This window comes from Lepidochelys kempii, chromosome 1 (genome assembly GCF_965140265.1).
Source record: "Lepidochelys kempii isolate rLepKem1 chromosome 1, rLepKem1.hap2, whole genome shotgun sequence".
Classification (NCBI taxonomy): Eukaryota; Metazoa; Chordata; order Testudines; family Cheloniidae; genus Lepidochelys; species Lepidochelys kempii.
In genome coordinates this window covers 49,678,884-49,697,057 of record NC_133256.1, presented here as the reverse complement: position 1 = coordinate 49,697,057, position 18,174 = coordinate 49,678,884, and the positions used below count along the sequence as shown (strand labels likewise).

At 39.2% G+C, this 18,174-nt stretch overlaps 1 protein-coding gene across 6 annotated transcripts in view; it reads right to left on the bottom strand.

Annotated features, from left to right (window-relative positions):
• The window catches only part of NBEA (neurobeachin), an 848,387-nt gene that overhangs the window by 373,603 nt on the left and 456,610 nt on the right, over positions 1-18,174 (bottom strand). For all 6 annotated transcript variants that reach the window (XM_073341812.1, XM_073341823.1, XM_073341834.1 and 3 more), the window contains one exon: positions 3,148-3,256. In XM_073341812.1, the coding sequence (XP_073197913.1) occupies positions 3,148-3,256 (109 nt within the window). The remainder of the gene's footprint in view (positions 1-3,147; positions 3,257-18,174) is intronic.

Below are 18,174 nucleotides of genomic sequence, written 5' to 3'. Positions count from 1 at the left end.
GCAAAACACACCACAAGTTACATACAGGTAAAAACAGTTGGATAAAGTAAAACGGGATAAAAAAATCTATCAGAAATACTTGAAACTGAAAACAAAGCTAGAAATAATTATTTGATCATGTTGCTTTCAAAATCCATCTCTCAAGGAATTTCAATAATTATTGCCGTTTCCGTTACAGACTGATTGTGAAAAAGATTCCATTATCAAAACACTGTTAACTTTAGTTTCTATCTTCTAATACTTTTGTTCTCTTTGTAGCATATAGAATTATACATTTATCTACTTTATTCTCAAAAAGAGACTGAATTCAAATTCTCAATACTCCTTTAAGTAGGGATCTGTTTGAAAAGTCTGAATAGGGCAAATGTGTCTATGGCGATTAAAAAAAAAATCACAGTTTTCTTACAGAGATATGTCGTAAAAAAACTACATTATTCTCAAATTATTTTCAATAAATTGTGTTGGTTATTTAATGTGTGTGTGTCCAATGATCATTTCTGAATAAAATCCCTCATTTTGAGCTAGGTGTTCTTAAGTTTATGCATTCCATAATAACTGATTGTTTCCCATTTTAAAACAAATTCAATGAAGATTTAATACTACCTAAACAAAGTACTATATAATATTGATTATACCAGCAGTTGCAATTAAGCTAACATTCTACTGGAGACATCTTATTGCATTTCATGAATTCAGGTGTGCATACTTCTATACATTAGTGTTTTTATTACAGAAAATGGCAGTACTTGGTAAGATTTTAACTATGTACTTCATCTACTGTATGTAAAACTATTACTGCAAGACATCTCTTTAAGACAGGAATTACATTACTTTTAAGGGGTTAATTCATTTTTTCAATTTATCTTCATGTACAGGGAAGCACCAATTAGTCCAATGATCTGCCTCAGTAATGAGGTTAATATTTCACCAGCTCATTGGACAGTAAAATTAAATTTTCATTTTTCTTCCTGAACAGTTACAGAGGCTAGCAAAATGAATGTTAACTGGAAGCAATCATTCTGGAAAAACTGGACTCTTTCAATAATAGCCATAGTCATAAGACAAAATTCACTAGTGTTAACTTTACACACCCTTATGCTCACATCTACACACCCACATGCACCCACACTGTGTCACTATATAACTTTAGTCCAGTAGTTCTATCAGTAATGATATAATTGAAGTTTGAGAGATAAAAGTGAGATAACTTGACTGGTAAAATACTCATTCACTTTTTTTCCTGCCGTGAACAATAATTGGCATACTCAAAATAATCAAATATTTACAAAATAAATACATTTAAATATTGTTTAATAAAATAAAACTGATTTATAATTTAAAATGCAGTAGATGGTAAAAAAGACTTTCACACATCTTTTAAGTGGGATGCTTGCTAATATGATATGATGCCTATGTAACATTATTACAACATCAATATGTAAAACTGTTTCAGACTTTAAGCACCATCTTACTTTAGGTATATCTAAGATTCATAGTGGTACATGATTACATTTAATTTTTTTTATTTTAATTACTTACAGATTTTATCTTGCCAATTTCAAACATATTTCTAAGGCTTTTCACAAGACAATAAGTATAATAAAAATGTTATAGAGAAATGTCTTGGTTTCCTTACTAGAAAATAAGATTGACTTAAGGCTGTTCCTTTAGGGAATTTAGTTAATATTCTAAATCTTATTTGCTAACAGAAGCTGGAAGTTAATTGAATTTTCTCATTTTGTCTAGAGTTCTGACAGATCTTATACCTCAACATATTCTTCAAAGAGCAGATAACTCAATCTTCTATTGTCATTTTAGGTTACTGTATGATGCCCTGATAAATATCAAATGTTATTTATTGTTGAGGCAATATGAAACTTCACTCTGACATACACTTAATTATAAATGTGATTTTATCTAAGCTCAAAATATCCAGTATATGTTTCATAATAAAGTTGTTGCAATCCCATCTGACAAGTGTGTGCTGTCTGGCCTGACAAAATGAAGTAAAGGTTATATGTATTCAAAATGACAACAAGATATCTCTGTGTCTTATATTTTTCTGCTATGTCAAGGAGCACAAGAACTAGTACATCAAAGCGTAGGTTTTAGCGAGCTGCTTCGATGAGATAAAAACCTCATCAAAATTGAGATTACTGGCTTCTATGTCTTGCCACAAGGTGCTTGTTGGCATTCCCTGACAGATGAATATGTTCATACAGCTATTTATTATCTTCAAGGCTACCAAATCAATCAAACCTAATTCTAATGCAATGCCACCCAAACATTAAAACATGCTTGTGTGAATTATTTTATATATGAGCATATAGACACACAAACATATACACATAGGCAAAAACAGGAATAATCAAAATTTTTATATTGAAGCATCATAGATAAACTTTTTAATATCAAAACATATTGCCTGATAAAACCATGTTAAACAAAGATTTTTAACATTGTTCTATCAAAAGTTCTCAAATATATCAAAAGATATGTTTGAACAGGAACATGAGAAATTCTAAGTAAACAAAAAGAAAAAAGTTCATTCATCTCCAGTAATTAATTAATTCTTATTAGCTTAGCAAGAAGAAAAGGTACTGAATATCATCTTCCAATTTATAAGTTATACCCAGTAAATAAGATGAAAAAGTACTAGAAAGCATTGGTATTGGTAGTGAAAATACTATACTATTTACAGAACATCAATATTTATTATTTTTCATAAAGCACTTCAAGTGTGCTAGCCTTTAGTTTTATTTATTATACACAAAACTCACATTCTATTGATAAAATCCAGCAAAAATAATTTCACTATTAAATGTTGTTTGTTTTACTACTTGCAATAAAGTCAGACAAGTTCTTTGTGAACCTTAAAAATCTGCCATATCAAGTTAGTAGGCATTCTGATTAAGGGGTTTCTGCAAGCTGTAAATATTTTCATGCATTTCAGTGAAGGGATAAGAAGATAAACTAGTTCCTTGTGTTTGACATTTACCAAAGCTTTCAAAAACTGGCTTTCAAATGCCTTCAATGTAAATTTCTCTCTCTCTCGGAAAAAAAAAAATCTGTATTGTATGAGGTTACAGTCTAAGTGATGGCTGAGTGAAAACAGAAAAGCAGGAATTCATCTAGTCTTGAGCTTACCTCAAATTCGGCATGTTTGTGTACATCTTCAGCTCTTTGTCGGTTCAAAATAAACTCCGCCTCATTTGCAACACGCACTATGTGGTCTTTCATTGCATGACATAATAATCTAAAACAAAATAAAACACTTGAAATCCATCTTCATATTTGACTTCTTTGAATAAATTATTTTAATAAGTTTGCCTTAGAATGGAAAAAGTTGAAGATTTGCCAAATGAAATATAATTGCTAAATTAGTTTACATTAATAATTTAACTTTTTCAGAAGAGTTCATTGTAATTTCATATTTTTGTGAAAAAACAGAGAAAACTCTCTACAATGAAAGAGGCCTTATGTAGTGAGTTTAGTATCAGCTAGCTAACTAAAGGAAACACTGCTTACAGAAGTGTTGTAATTTGGACCTGTTTATAGTGACACTGCAACCACAATTATAGCATGAATATAGGAACATTATTTCTTTTTTTGGAACAACTGCTTAACTGTTACTGGTAATTCATCTAGCTAACTAAAATTTGAATGCCCACAGTGCATAAAAGATGCAATGTCTTTATATTTTTATGTATAACAGCAGCATAAATCAAAGAAATGCAAAAAAAAATGCACAATATAACTTGAATTATTTGAATGCACCATTATTAAAATATCAGTATTGCCAAAAATCAAATATCCAAAAATCATGAGACTCCTGTCATAAAATCAGATTCTTAATACATAAATTACTTTGGATTTTTTCCAATTTGCTTTTGGTTTTTGAACCTTTTGGGTGAACTCAGGTAATATTAAGCTTTTCTCTTCATTCAAGAGGGCTAGAAACTCACTTTTTTACAAATATGAAAGCTGAGATTAAATGAAAATAGATTTTCTTGTAATCAGAAGTTTCCAGTAGCTGGGGATTTAAGAAAAATATCATGAGACTCATGATAAAATTGCAATTGGCAACACTACATGTCATAATAATTGAAAAAAAACCCGGAATTGAGAGCTCTTTTTCAAAAATGACATTGCTCTCTCTCCCCCTATTATTGTTAGGAGTAGCTCTTTGGGTGGGAATGTCAAAAGTGCTACAATACAGGCCTAATTTTGCTCATTGAAGGCAATGAGAGTTTTGTACATTTGTCCCATGGGACTTAGGTGTTTTGACATTTTTGAAAATCTCGTTAGGTGCTTATTTGCATCTTTAGTGCCTAAATATCTTAAAAATCTAGCCCTGAGTGAACAGATAGCAGTGAGATTTATTCATGGTTATCACTACATTAGTATTTTTCAATTTATAAAAAGGAAGATGTGTCTCAGTTTTATGAGACTCCTGGAGAGGGAAAGAGGCTCAAGGCAACTGCTTCAGGGGATAGGTCAGTGGTACTTTATCAGAGATTTCTGAAAAACAGAATTGCATTTAAATTTGTTGCCATTTCTATTCAAGGAAACAGGACTTTGTACAGTTAATAAATAAACTATGAAAATACTTTACTTGGTGTCACTGATTTCTGCTTCAAACAGGAAACTGGCCTAAAAGGCCCCAAAATACACTTCCATTCAGCAAAGAGGTGGTAGCAACAACATCATTATCGCTATCTTGTCTGAATTAAATCACAGTCCACTAGCTCTTATCCAATCCCAAATTCATGTTGACACAGTGGATTTCATTCAGCTATTCTAGTTGGGTCAGATGTGATGGAGATGAAGAGCTGCGTGTCATCATCATATTAAATATACTGCAGCTCTCAGGTTTCAGAGTAGCAGCTATGTTAGTCTGTATTCGCAAAAAGAAAAGGAGTACTAGTGGCACCTTAGAGACTAACCAATTTATTTGAGCATAAGCTTTCGTGAGCTACAGCTCACTTCATTGGATGCATTCAGTGGAAAAACTGAAGTGAGCTGTAGCTCACGAAAGCTTATGCTCAAATAAATTGGTTAGTCTCTAAGGTGCCACCAGTACTCCTTTTCCTTATATTGCAGCACATAACTCCCCATTAACCAAACCAGCAGCCTCATGTACGACTTGAACAAGAGCGGTGACAACATAGGAAAATCTTCTCAGGGGCATCATTTTCTATGGAGCAGTGGGAGCAGTTGCCCTCCACAACCCCGAACTTTTCATAGCTCCCTGGTAGCCAGGCTGTGGTGTCTCCCCCAAGCCTGCAAGGAGTGCTGTTGGGCAGGCTGGGGTAGGTCACCTAATCCTTACATTATCAGTGATGCCCCTGCCGCCCCCGCCCTAGTCCCCAACAGCTGCACAGGAAGCACCAGCAGGGGTGTGGGCCAGAACAAATCACACAACAAGCCAGGCCCTGATCCAAGCCCTGCGTCAGCGATTGGTGAGACACCCACCCTGGCTCACTGTCTGCCCATATACCTCCCTGCTCCCCATCCCTACCCCCCACAGAGCAGGGAACAGGAGCAGGGAGAGAGAAGCAAGGATGCCCCCGAGCCCCTGAACTTTTCTGAAATGATGTCCCTGACTCCTGTGGCATTAGTATAATTGCTTACAATTACTATTTGGCATCTCTCAGAAAGACAGCAATGTAGCTAGTGTGGTTCAGGGATCCTTTGGTGCCAAGAGAGCCAGGGTTAAATAAGGTTTTACAGGGATCACCTGGGTCTGATATCTGCATAATAGTTCACTGAAGGGTGGCATGTGAAGTCTCTACTGAGAGCTTATAGCCCACTGGTCATCATAATCATTGTGAAATGTATGGATGGATATTTAAGAAGTTATGCATTTGTACTGAAAATTATGTTCTTAAGATCTTGGAGTTAAGGCAGGTCACCAGGTGGTGACATACCTCAGAGCTGTTCCTTTCAGGCAGAGGGTAACAGACACCTATCTCCCTGCCTGGTCATTGGTGTATTACATACCTCACCCAGCATGTCTATTTCCAGACTGAACCATGTGCCAACTAAGTGATTGTGGAATATAGAAGAGAGGAAATCTACAGGAAGAAACAGTCAGCAGGGGGTGTCCTGTTTTTGAAGTATATCTTGGAGTACAAAGAGATACAATGACTACTTCAACTAAAAGGCAAACGGACAGCGTACTTGCCTCATGAAAGAACAATCACAGCCAGGCTGGCTGTAAAGCACTGCAAGGATTTTGGTGAGCAACAGCCTACCCTACTAGACATGAGAGGATCGTGTTAATTAAGACAAGGCTCGAGAATGTGTATTCCTATGTGAAGTACTTTGCACTTTATTAAATTTCATCTGGTTGAAATCAGACTCATTCTCCAATTTGTCAAGGTTGTTTTGATTTCTAATCCTGTCCTCCAAAGTGCTAGCAACCCCTCCCAGGTTGGTGTCATATGCAAATTTTATAAGCGAATTCTCCACTACATTATGCAAGTGATTAATGAAAATATTGTACTCTATTAGACCCATGACACACACCTGTGGAACCCCATTAGATACACCTTCCCAGTTTGACAGCAAACCATTGATAACTTGTCTGAGTATGGTCTTTCAACCAGTTATGCACCCTCTTGATAGTAATTTAATCTAAACCACATTTCCCTAGTTTGCTTATGAGTCTGTGTCAAAAGCTTTACTAAAATCAAGATTATCACTTCTTCAACTTCCTCACATGGACTAGGTCAGTAACCTTGTCAAAGAAGGAAATTAGGTGTGACATGATTTGTTCTTGACAAATCCATGTTGGCTATTACTTATACTCTTTTTAGGTGCTTACAACAGATTGTTTAATAATTTCTTCCAGTGTCTCTCCAAATAGACTGACTGGCGTATAATTCCCCACAGCCTCTTTGTGCCCCTTTTTAAAGATAGGTACTATATTTGCCCTTCTCCAGTCTTCTGGGAGTTCACCCATGCTCCAAGAATTCTTAAAGATAATCGCTAACTGTTCTGAGATTGCTTCAGCTAGTTCCTTAAATATCATAGGATAAATTTCATCGGGTTCTGCCAACTTGAATACATTTAACTTATTTAAATATTCTTTAACCCAGTGGTCCCCAAACTTTGTACCTTGTACCCTACCTTACCCCTTACTGGCGGGGGGGGGGAAGTGGACAGGGGTAAAGAGTGCCAAGACTGGGGCAACAGCTGGGGTGGGCGCAGAACAGGGTCAGAATCCAGGACCCCAACTGAGGGCCAGAAGCGGAGCAGGACGGCGCTCCCTCCCTACACTCTGTGGCGGCTGGCCCGGGACCCAGCCCCCCACGGAACGTTCCTCGTTCCCCCATCCCAAGGGGCACGCCCCACAGATTGGGGACCTCTGCTTTAACCTGTAATTTCCACATTGTGGTTTATGTTAACATTAAGTATTTTGTCACAATTAGCCTTTTTAGTGAAGACTGAAGCAAAATGGGCCTTAAACACCTCAGTCTTCTTGATGTCACCAGTTATTAGCTCTCCTTCCCTGCAAAGTACTGGGCCTACATTTCCCATTATTTTTCTTTTGCTCATATTGTATTTACAGAACATACTATCTTTTATGTACTTTGTTAGGTGAAATTCATTTTGTGCCTTAGCCTGATTTTGTCCTACATACTTGTGGTATTTTTTTGTATTCATCCTTAGCAATCTGTCCATGTTTCTACTTTTTGTAGAATTCCTTCTTTGATTTTCAGGTAACTGAAGAGCTCCCGACGGCGCCATATTGGCCTCTTATTAGTCTTCCTGTCTTTCCTCTGCATCAGGGTAGTTTGCTATTGTGCCTTTAATATTGCCTCTTTGAGAAACTGACAGCTCTCATTTGCTCCCTTTTCTCTTAGATTTTCTTCTCAAGGTACCTTTTCTACCAATTCTACCAGTTCTCTAACTTGGCTAAAGTTTTCTATTTTGAAGTTCACTGTCTTTATCCTGCAGCTCTCACTACTTCTTTTCCTCAGGATAATGTAACTGTTTCATGATCTCTTTCACACAAATTGCTTCCAACTAATTCCTCTCTGTTAATCAGAATCAAGTCCGATGTCTAAAATTTGTAGACAGTTAAGTATTTTTATGGTGAACTCCCTTTGCATTACATGCTGAACACAGGTCTAAACTTTCTAGAGGTGACTTACTGAATTGCATTCCAGATAGCTGCTCTGCCTAGGAAAGAGGCTTAACTAATACGTTGAAGCCATCAATACAGTAATCTGAGGCTGTCAGCTTTGAATGATTCAACTACAGGTACCCAAGGAACAATGGGTTTTCTACAGAGAGGTGGATGAAGCATAAAAAGGGGTGGTGGTAGGGGGCCAACCATCAGAACTGAAAGCCTTGCAAGAACAAGAGGGCAGCCTGAAACGCCAGCAGACTCTGACTCACAGAAGGGGTGAGATCGACTCGGGGAGGATGCATCTCAGGACTCTGTTGTTTTACAAAGAGCTGTAACACTCAAGTGCTTTTAAATGTAAAGTAATTGTGGTTAAGAAATTCCTTTGCTAAGTCTGTGTTCCTTGCTTTCCTGCCATGTTGACCCCAAGGAGGTTAAACTAAAAGCCAAGAGTGCCCACAGCCTTGGCCGAACTCTGGGAAAATGTATGCAAGTGACTGGGGAGCTTGTTTCAGGGGCTAGAACCACTAGATTGTGGATCCCATGGCCAAAGAAAGGACTCAGGCAAGCGATATAAGCCAGGGAGTGAGCCTTAGAGTCCCAGAGCTAGAAACAGTGAACAGACTTTGCCCAAACTGAGTTGACTTGGAAGCATGTAGGACCATGTGGTTGGACTACTCACAATAGAATGGTGTCCATACTGGGTCAGGTTGTGACAGTAGTCATTAATCCTCCTACCCAAATGATGTCTTCAGATATGAATTTTCACATTCATCAATTTTCTTTTTTAGTTTTGCTATGTTGCAGTCAGTTCTTGCAAGCAACATATCTTGCATAGACTGAAAGTAAAGAGGACTCTTAGTTTTTTATATTGCTGGAAAAAAGTCATGCTTATGTCCTGTGACAAAGTTCCTGCTCTACCTTGGTGGGTCTTGCGCTTATTGGCGGATTTGCTCGCTTTGGAGCTTCACGGCAGCCCTCAGCTTGGCCGTTTTTCTGAATTCACAGTCCAGATTGACTCCTCCTGTGTCTGACCAGGAGTTGTGAGGATTTGGGGGGAACCCAGGCCCGCCCTCTACTCCGGGTTCCAGCCCAGGGCCCTGTGGAATGCAGCTGTCTAGAGTGCCTCCTGGAACAGCTGTGCGACAGCTACAACTCCCTGGGCTACTTCCCCATGGCCTCCTCCCAACACCTTCTTTATCCTCACCATAGGACCTTCCTCCTGGTGTCTGGTAATGCTTGTACACCTCAGTCCTCCAACAGTCCGTGTTCTCACTTTCAGCTCGTAGTGCCTCTTGCTCTCAGCTCCTCACACGCATACCACAAACTGAAGTGAGCTCCTTTTTAAAACCCAGGTGCCCTAATTAGCCTGCCTTAATTGATTCTAGCAGCTTCTTGATTGACTGCAGGTGTTCTAATCAGCCTGTCTTAATGGTCTCCAGAAGATTCCTGATTGTTCTGGAACCTTCCCTGTTACTTTACCCAGGGAAAAGGGACCTACTTAGCCTGGGGCTAATATATCTGCCTTCTATTACTCTCCTATAGCCATCTGGTCCGACCCTGTCACAGTCCCCCAATCTTTCTGGATGCTCCAGATAAGTGAAAAAGGCAGCCTATTCCTAAATAGCAACAGTCAAAATGTATTACAGAATGCACATTTGATATAGTTTAGCTAAGATCCCGCTCCCTGTCCCCACTCCTGAAGACCTGCCTGCTCACTTGTCCAGAGGAACAGATGTACTTTCATCAGATGCTCATTGATGAGATCTGCCAAGATGCAACTTAGACAAGCTTTGGAGCTTAAACAGAGCTCTGTGTAAGCTTGAAAGCTTCTGTCTCTCACCAACAGAAGTTGGCCCAATGAAAAACATTACCTCACTCACTTCGTGTCTCTAATCTCATTGCTAAACAGTCAGTCCACAACAAACTTGATACACAGCTTTGTCCTTTGCAACATACAACACTAACATCATCAAGCTAGCCCAGTGCTTGGGCAACCTCAACTCATGGATGAAGAATAGCAGACTGAAGCTAAACCGAACCAAAACAGTGATTATGCTGGTTGACAAAGAAAAACATTTTAAGGAATTTTGAGCTATCATGCAGTCTCCTCTGCTTTGAAATGCCAACACACAATTAGTCAGGTCAGTCCACAGTTTAGAAGTGCTCCAAAATTCTTCACGGATACTGAGCTCTCACATACAAAGTGTAATTCAGTGACACCGCTAACATCTATGTATGAGTAAGACACCGTACCGCATCCTCACAACTTGTGACCTGCCTTGTGACCTGCCTTATAAATTACTGTCATCTCCTGACTAGGACTAGGGCATTGCTATGTGTTTAGACACGAAATCGTCAATCCTGAGGAAAATACAACTAGTGCAAAATTCAATAACTCAGCTCCTCAAAAACACAGGCTACTGTGAGTATATTAAACCTGTCCTCTGACCATTACACTAGGTCCCCATTCCTCAGAATATCGTGTCTACTTCAAGATCTTTGGCCTTATCTTCGGAGCTGGGGGTGGGGAGGGTGTAACTAAATGATTACCTAAAGAGAGGCTTCCAGATCAAAACAAGGTTTATAGTTGATAACTCTGTTTCTCTGGTGTCTGAGGCATGCATTACTACCTACAAGGTTATCTTGGCCACCACTTGGCCTTCCTTGATTATGCCCTTACGCTGTCCCCTCTACTGCATGAGAGCTCTGCAAAGAAGGGTGTCAACCTGTCCCATGTAAGAAAGTCATTCTTGGCCAGCAGGGCCTGGCAGTTTGCCACATGCAGTGAAACTGAGGAGTGTGCCTTCCTCCCAAACAGGTCACTCATTTGGGGACTGTGTCTTTCGGTGTACCTTTGCTCAACCTTAACTTCTCTTGTACAGCTGACGCAACCAAAGGGCCTGGATTGGCTTGAGTGCAGAAGTACTCAAACGCTAAAGGGGGAACCTAGTACCATTTCTTGACTCATTTTGCCATTGGTACTGTAGTGAATCATATCTGCCACAGAGATTTTAGCTGGATCTAGCAGTCCCTCATCAACAGGGAGCGTAATCCTGATTGACCAGAAGCTGACAGCATGTCACACTGCATATGGGATTTCTTTGATATGACCAAAAAGTCTTTATGTCTGGGGTCTCAGCAATCCTCACAAAGAGCTCCTGGAACACTTTAAATACATCCAGTGCCTGGACTGATGCTGGAGATACCACTTCATGCACATTGTGTAAAGAGTTGTCACTTTGGATGGGCTATCACCAGCAGGAGAGTGAATTTGTGTGGGGGGGTGGAGGGTGAGAAAACCTGGATTTGTGCTGGAAATGGCCCACCTGATGATCACTTTAGATAAGCTATTACCAGCAGGACAGTGGGGTGGGAGGAGGTATTTTTTCATATTCTCTGTGTATAAATAAAGTCTGCTGCAGTTTCCACGGTATGCATCCGATGAAGTGAGCTGTAGCTCACGAAAGCTCATGCTCAAATAAATTGGTTAGTCTCTAAGGTGCCACAAGTACTCATCTTCTTTTTGTATTGCATTTGAAAAGCAATGGGCTGAGATTATAAGTGAGATTCAAAAGCCATTCTAATACTTCTGAATTAACCAGATGGATCCCCCTGGTGCCACCACTGCTAGCGTGAATGGGGCAGTTGTCCATGATGTGTTGCATGGTTTGTACCTCATCACAGTCACATTTTGGCAATTCTTTAATTTTCCATTTCTGGAGGAAATTCCACACCTTCTCTGCATTGTCTGAATGCATTAAGTACAGTTCAGTGCTTCCTGGGATTCTGGTTTCTCTGTACTCCTTTCATTGAATCTTCAATCAAGTCTTTGTTTGGAACATCACAAGTGGCCTCCTGATTCAAGTCAGTAAGTGTGCCGTCCTTTCTATTGGCCTGTAATGTTGGTGTGTGTATCCAGAAATGCGTCCTGGATTTGAGTTGAGAGGGTGGCAGTGAATTGAAAACTTGTATCAGCAGGTTCAGAGCAACCAGAATCTTCTTGTACTCCTGGACCACGGAGCAACCAGAATCTTCTTGAACTCCCAGACCACAGCATTGTCTCACTTGATGTTGGCATGTGCAATGCCCGCCAAAACTAGAAGCCACAGTATTGGCATTGATTTGAGAAAGCCGTTAAACATTCTTAAGTATGGCATTAATTCAGTGTCAACAATATTAGCATGGGAGCTGTTGCACCAGACTGGTGGACAATATTCCACTGTTGGCAAGAGCCTAGCTTGTATTGACGTTTGAAGTGTGTGCACATCATATCCCCAGCATGTGCCAGAAAGTTTCTGGATGATGTTAACCCTTTTCTTTATCTTCTTTAGGTGTTGTCAAGGTGTTGGCTAGAGCTCAGTGTCTGATTACAGGTAACGCTAACATACTGTGGATTGTGGCCACACGAAAGAGGCAGATGAGAAAAGTCCACTTTCAGAGGCACTTTGGCCTCATGGTTACTCAAGTGGAAGGCAGAGAACAAGTGGTTTTGAAGCATTGGGTTTCAGTCGCCAAGCTTTGAAGTACATCTTAAGTGTCTGGAAGTCATCGTTCATGACTTTTTCTGTGGCCTTCAGAGAGAACACTTGTGTTGTTAGTTCAATGTCATTTGCAGAGATGAATTTACAAGATGATGGGACTGGAATGTCACTGGTATAGAGATTGAACAATGCAGGTGCTAAAACATATCCCTATGGGAGGCTGTTGTTCAATCTCTGTGATTTACTGGCAGATGTGCTAAGGTGTACGGTAAATCTTCTGTTATTCAGCATCTAGGTGATGAGTCTGATGGTTGATTCACATGGGAAAGCTAATGATAACTCCAGCATGAGCCCTTTGCACCATACAGTATTTTATTCAGAAAAAAAAGGTCTATGAATGCTGATGTTTGTAATTTTCACTGATAATCAGATTCTAGGTAGCTGGTTAAGGTCACAGCAGTTGCGACCAGTTCTAAATCCAGCCTGCTCTTTGGGGACCAGTTGCTCCAGTGTCAGCTGTAACTTTAAAAGTAGGAGCTACTCCAACAGTTAAAGCAACTGGTAAGGAGGGAGATGGGCTGGTAGCTTTTTAGGTCAGTGGCCTCTTTTCTGGCTTAAAATGGTTATAAACTTGGTTACCTTCCACACTTTTGGTATAATACTAGAAGAGTGGATGTTGCTGAAGAAGCCTACCAGCCACTTTCTTGCTTTTGGACCAAGTTCTTCAAGAATTCTGGATACAGTCTGTTCATTCTGCCCTATTTTCTGATTTAGTGTTGGAAACACCCTTGGTCCACTTCATCTACTATGTAGGGGGCAGAAAGGGGTGAAGTCACCAGGTGCTGATTTAGTGCACAGTAAAGTTGTTTGTGGACTTGCCACCTGGATGTTTTAGTCATCGGCACAAGGGAGTTGGCAATTAACTGCGTGGAGATGGCATGTGCACTTAGTTGAGGTAGTTTGTAGGCTGCTGGAGCCACACTGCCTAAAAGACAGAGGAGCTTCCAGGCTTTGTGACTTGACACAGTGAAGTCAAGCACCATCACCATTTCATACCACCTTGTTCTTGCTGAGTTCAAAGATTCAAGCAATACCATTGCAATTACAGGGCTTTTGTTGGCTTGACATTGGTGGAAGAGTGCCTCGCTCTCTTCTGTCCAACAAGGAGTTGTGACATCACCCAGGGTACAGTCTGAACTGTTGAACAGCTGTGTCCCCTCAGTTCTCCAATCTGGGGTGCTTTTTACACTGCTTCGCTGTGTAAGCAACCACGCCTGGTCTGCGCTCACACAGCCTTCAGCATGTAAATTACTCCCAGTTACACTGCATGGTTGCTATGGCCAGCCACTCATGGATTACACTGCAGAGTAACACCAGCAAACTCTCTGGTCCCAGACTTTACCCCAGAAATGTGCATCTTTGTACTGCCTAGCACCCTCCTGGACAATACAAACTCCTCTAAAGTCAGTCATTTATTAATAGAAAATGATATGCACACGCCTTGTTATCCCAAAAGGAGTTTTTCAAACACTTCAATCTAAACACACAGGTTTAGATAAAACAATAAAACTAGTTTATTAACTATAGAAATATAGATTTTAAATGATTACAAATAATGAGGCATAAAATCAGAATTGGTTATATTTATTGGGAAATAAAAGTAAAACACAACTAATACCTAACTTAATAAGCTAAATAAATTCAAAAGCAAAGGTCTCTCTCACCACATGTTCCACCAGACTTTACTGGCAAAATCCCCTTTCAAACAGGATCTCTCCCGCATTCCAATGCTGCTTTTTTTTGGTTTCTGCTGGTGTTGTTGGTGACATGGGTAGAGAGATAAGAAGAGAGAGATGTTTTGGGGCATCTGCCTTCTCTCCTTATAGTCCTTTCTCTTGCACAAGAATCATCTCCAGCTGAGTTTCAGCAGATAGAAATTCTGTTTGGACAGGAATCTCAAGCTGTTCCTTTGTCAAAATGTAGATTTTCATCCACACCATCTTTCCTGCCAAAGAATGGCCACTGAATCAGCTGATGGTCCATTTGATTTCATTGACACCTGACTGAAGGGTCAGTTTGTCTTTTGTCCCTGCTGTGGCTCCCAATAGGGCCCTGCACCTTCTTGGATATCTGCTTTATATCCGTGGCTATAAATTGGGGGGCTCTACACCAGTAGTATTCTGGAGTTCATTTCTTTGGATCTGATGAGACCTTCATGGAATGATCGAGAAGGCAGAGTTTCAGCTTCATGACTTGTGCATTCTAGCAGAGAAGGATAAGCACACTGAACATCTGCTTGGAATATGCAATTCTCCCAGGCAGAAGAGACACTTACAGTCTCTAGCCTTCAAGGGAATAAGTTCATCACAGGATGGACATGGCTTGAAGCCTGCAGGTTTTGGTCCACCATGTTAAGGAGTCCACTACAAGGGACTCTGTATGAGGAGGTGTACGTCTGACCAGTTGCGTTAGGTCCAGACATGTCAGGTTAGTTCACAGCAGTCAATAAAGAGTTTGAAAGGTTTTGAAGACATTTAGCCTGAGCTAAAAATTAGCAGGTTGTATACTCCCCAATTTTCATCTTGCTGCCAGGGGCAGTAAGGAGGAAGTGAGGGAGGGTTGCGAATATCCCATCCTTTCTGAGTTCATATGGTAGCAAAAGGTGGCACAAGGTGATGAACAGCCTGGATGGAGACTGCTACTAAAAAAACCCAAACTCCTCTATCACATTCACAAGGTGCAGATGTACCTCTAGTGAGTTCCACATTGATATATACTCAAAAGAAGAATAGTACATATAAATGCTTTTGATTGAAGTGCGGTTTTCTTAAGGTCCTCAAAGACTGCTTACTACTTTTTATGCTAAATATTTTTCACTGGTATGTACTGTGTATCATTGTTAAAAAGTTTCATCACTTTCATTATTGGCTGTCATTAGTTTGGCTCTGAGCCAATGAATTTCCAAATAATTTTACATGTATATTTCAGCAAGTAAATGGAAATTTGAAATCCTAATTTTCAGGGACTGATATAACAGCTGTTAATGGGGTTCTTGATTTGTGAGACTACTATCATCAACTCTGCATATTCCCAATGTGAAATGAATTAAAGAGGCAAGCATAAAGCTGATAATTTACAATCAAATGCACAACTACAAAATGGGGAATAACTGACTAGAAGTTGGTAGTACTGCTGAAAAGGATCTGGGGGTTGCAGTGGATCACAAATTGAACATGAGTCAACAATGTGATGCAGTTGCAAAAAAGGCTAACAACATTCAGAGGTGCATTAGCAAGAGTGTTGTATATAAGACATGGAAGACATGATTGTCCTGCTCTACTCAGCAATGGTGAGGATTGATGGCTGGAATACTGTGCCCAATTCTGGGTGCCACACTTTAGGACGCATGGACAAATTGGAGAGATTCCAAAGGAGAGCAACACAAATGATAAAAGATTTCAAAAACCTGACCTATGAGGAAAGGTTTAAAAAAACTGTGCATGTTTCGTCCTGAGAAAAGGAGACTGGTGGGGACCTGATAATCTTCCAATGTGTTAAGGATTGTTATAAAGAAGATGATCAGTTATTCTCCTTGTCCACTGAATATAGACCAAGGAATAGTTGGCTTAATCTGCAGCAAGGAGATTTAGATTAGATATTAGGGAAAACTTTCTAACTATAGGAGTAGTTAAGATCTGGCGCAGGCTTCCAAGGAAGGCTGTGGAATCCCCATCACTGGAGGTTTTAACAACAGGTTGGACAAACACATGTATAGTGCGGAGGGATAGCTCAGTGCTTTGAGCATTGGCCTGCTAAACCCAGGGTTGTGAGTTCACTACTTGAGGGGGCCATTTGGGGTCTGGGGCAAAAATTGGGGATTGGTCCTGCTTTGAGTAGGGGTTGTACTAGATGAGATCCCTTCCAACCCTGATATTCTATGGTTCTATGTCAGGGATGGTCTAGGTGTACTTAGCCTTGCCTCAACATCTTGATGATATTTCAAGGTCCTACATTTCTATGATTCTAAGGACTGAAAAATTTTGCAGTGGCAATGTTCTTTTCAAATTGATATTTAATGGAATTTTCCTAGAAGATATTCTTCTTGCAAATATTACATTTATGTTATAACCAGAAGCTCTTTTTATACTGAAAACTACTAAAATAGTGCCTATGAATAATACTTAACAATTATGCAACTTTTTAATTTTAATTGTCAAACATTAACTAATCCTCATAACAGCCCTTTGAGGCAGGTAAGTATTATCTCAATTTTAGAGATGAGAAAACTGAGACAGAGGTAACATAACTTGTCTAAGATTAGAGAGAGAGTCAGGAACAGAATCAGAAATAAACTCAGGAGTACCTGGGTAGTAATCCCATGTTCCTATAACTGGAAAATTGTGCCAGAATGTCATATAAATCATAACTACACAAATAAAAGCAGTTCAGACATCTATAGCACAACATTACCTTGAGTAAGCTAAAATACAAATATACTAATACACATTATTTAAAAACAGGATGCTATTTATCAAAACCCAAGCAACAGGAATGTGGACAATATGTTTTTACTTTAGGAGTCAAAACTAATTATTATAATGAAAAGTCTTGTTTCATTATATTTCCAGTGAAGTCATTAAAGATTACAATGGTACACAAATGTTTTGATGCAAAAACAACAAACAGGAAATCAAAATTAGGAAACCTTTTAATAACATCCATATTTTAAAACCTGAAGTTGGTGTAAGACTGAATGATTTAAAATTATGAACTACTCCCCTTGTACTTTTAATTTTGTTAAAAAAAGATGAGCTAGGCAGGGTTTATTTTGGTGAAACTGTTGATTTATTAAATAGATCATTCACAATCTAATTCAGACTTTTAAACTATTCTTAGTCTTCATTTTGCACTTTAATAATTTAAAATCCAGTCGTTATTGCATAGTGATTATATGCAATTTTACATCCCATTAACCGTGCTTTGTTTTAATTATAAAGATCCTTTGTTAGATTCCTCTAAATGATCCAGTTTATAATTTCAGGCTGTCCTAGGGAGCACTTTAATTCAGCTGCACATTCATCAACTGTTTATGTCCTGTTAATTGTTGACAACTGCACAATTGCATTCTCTAGCTATGATTGATGAATCATATTCACAAGTTTAGCTATTAAGTGGAATAAATATTTATAACAATTTCCACTTACAGGATTGTTATCTTTATCCCCAGAAGGGTAAATTAAAAACTGATCTGCTAACTGTGGAGGAGAACAAGTGTCCTAGTAATACACACACACATATTCTGAAACATACCTTTGACAAAAATATGTGGAAGAAGATGTATCTATGGATAGTTTGGTTAGACATTCATTTGATTGGGCCGAAAGAGCAAGTTCTTTAATACTGCTCCTTTTGCTTTGAAGGTTACTGCTAGATGGATGTACACAGTCCACTGATATTTCACGGTTATTACATATGAACTTAAAAAATGTGGTTTATACATTTTTTCAGCAGTGTAATTTTATCGAGTGTGCAATAATCAGATGTGATTTTACT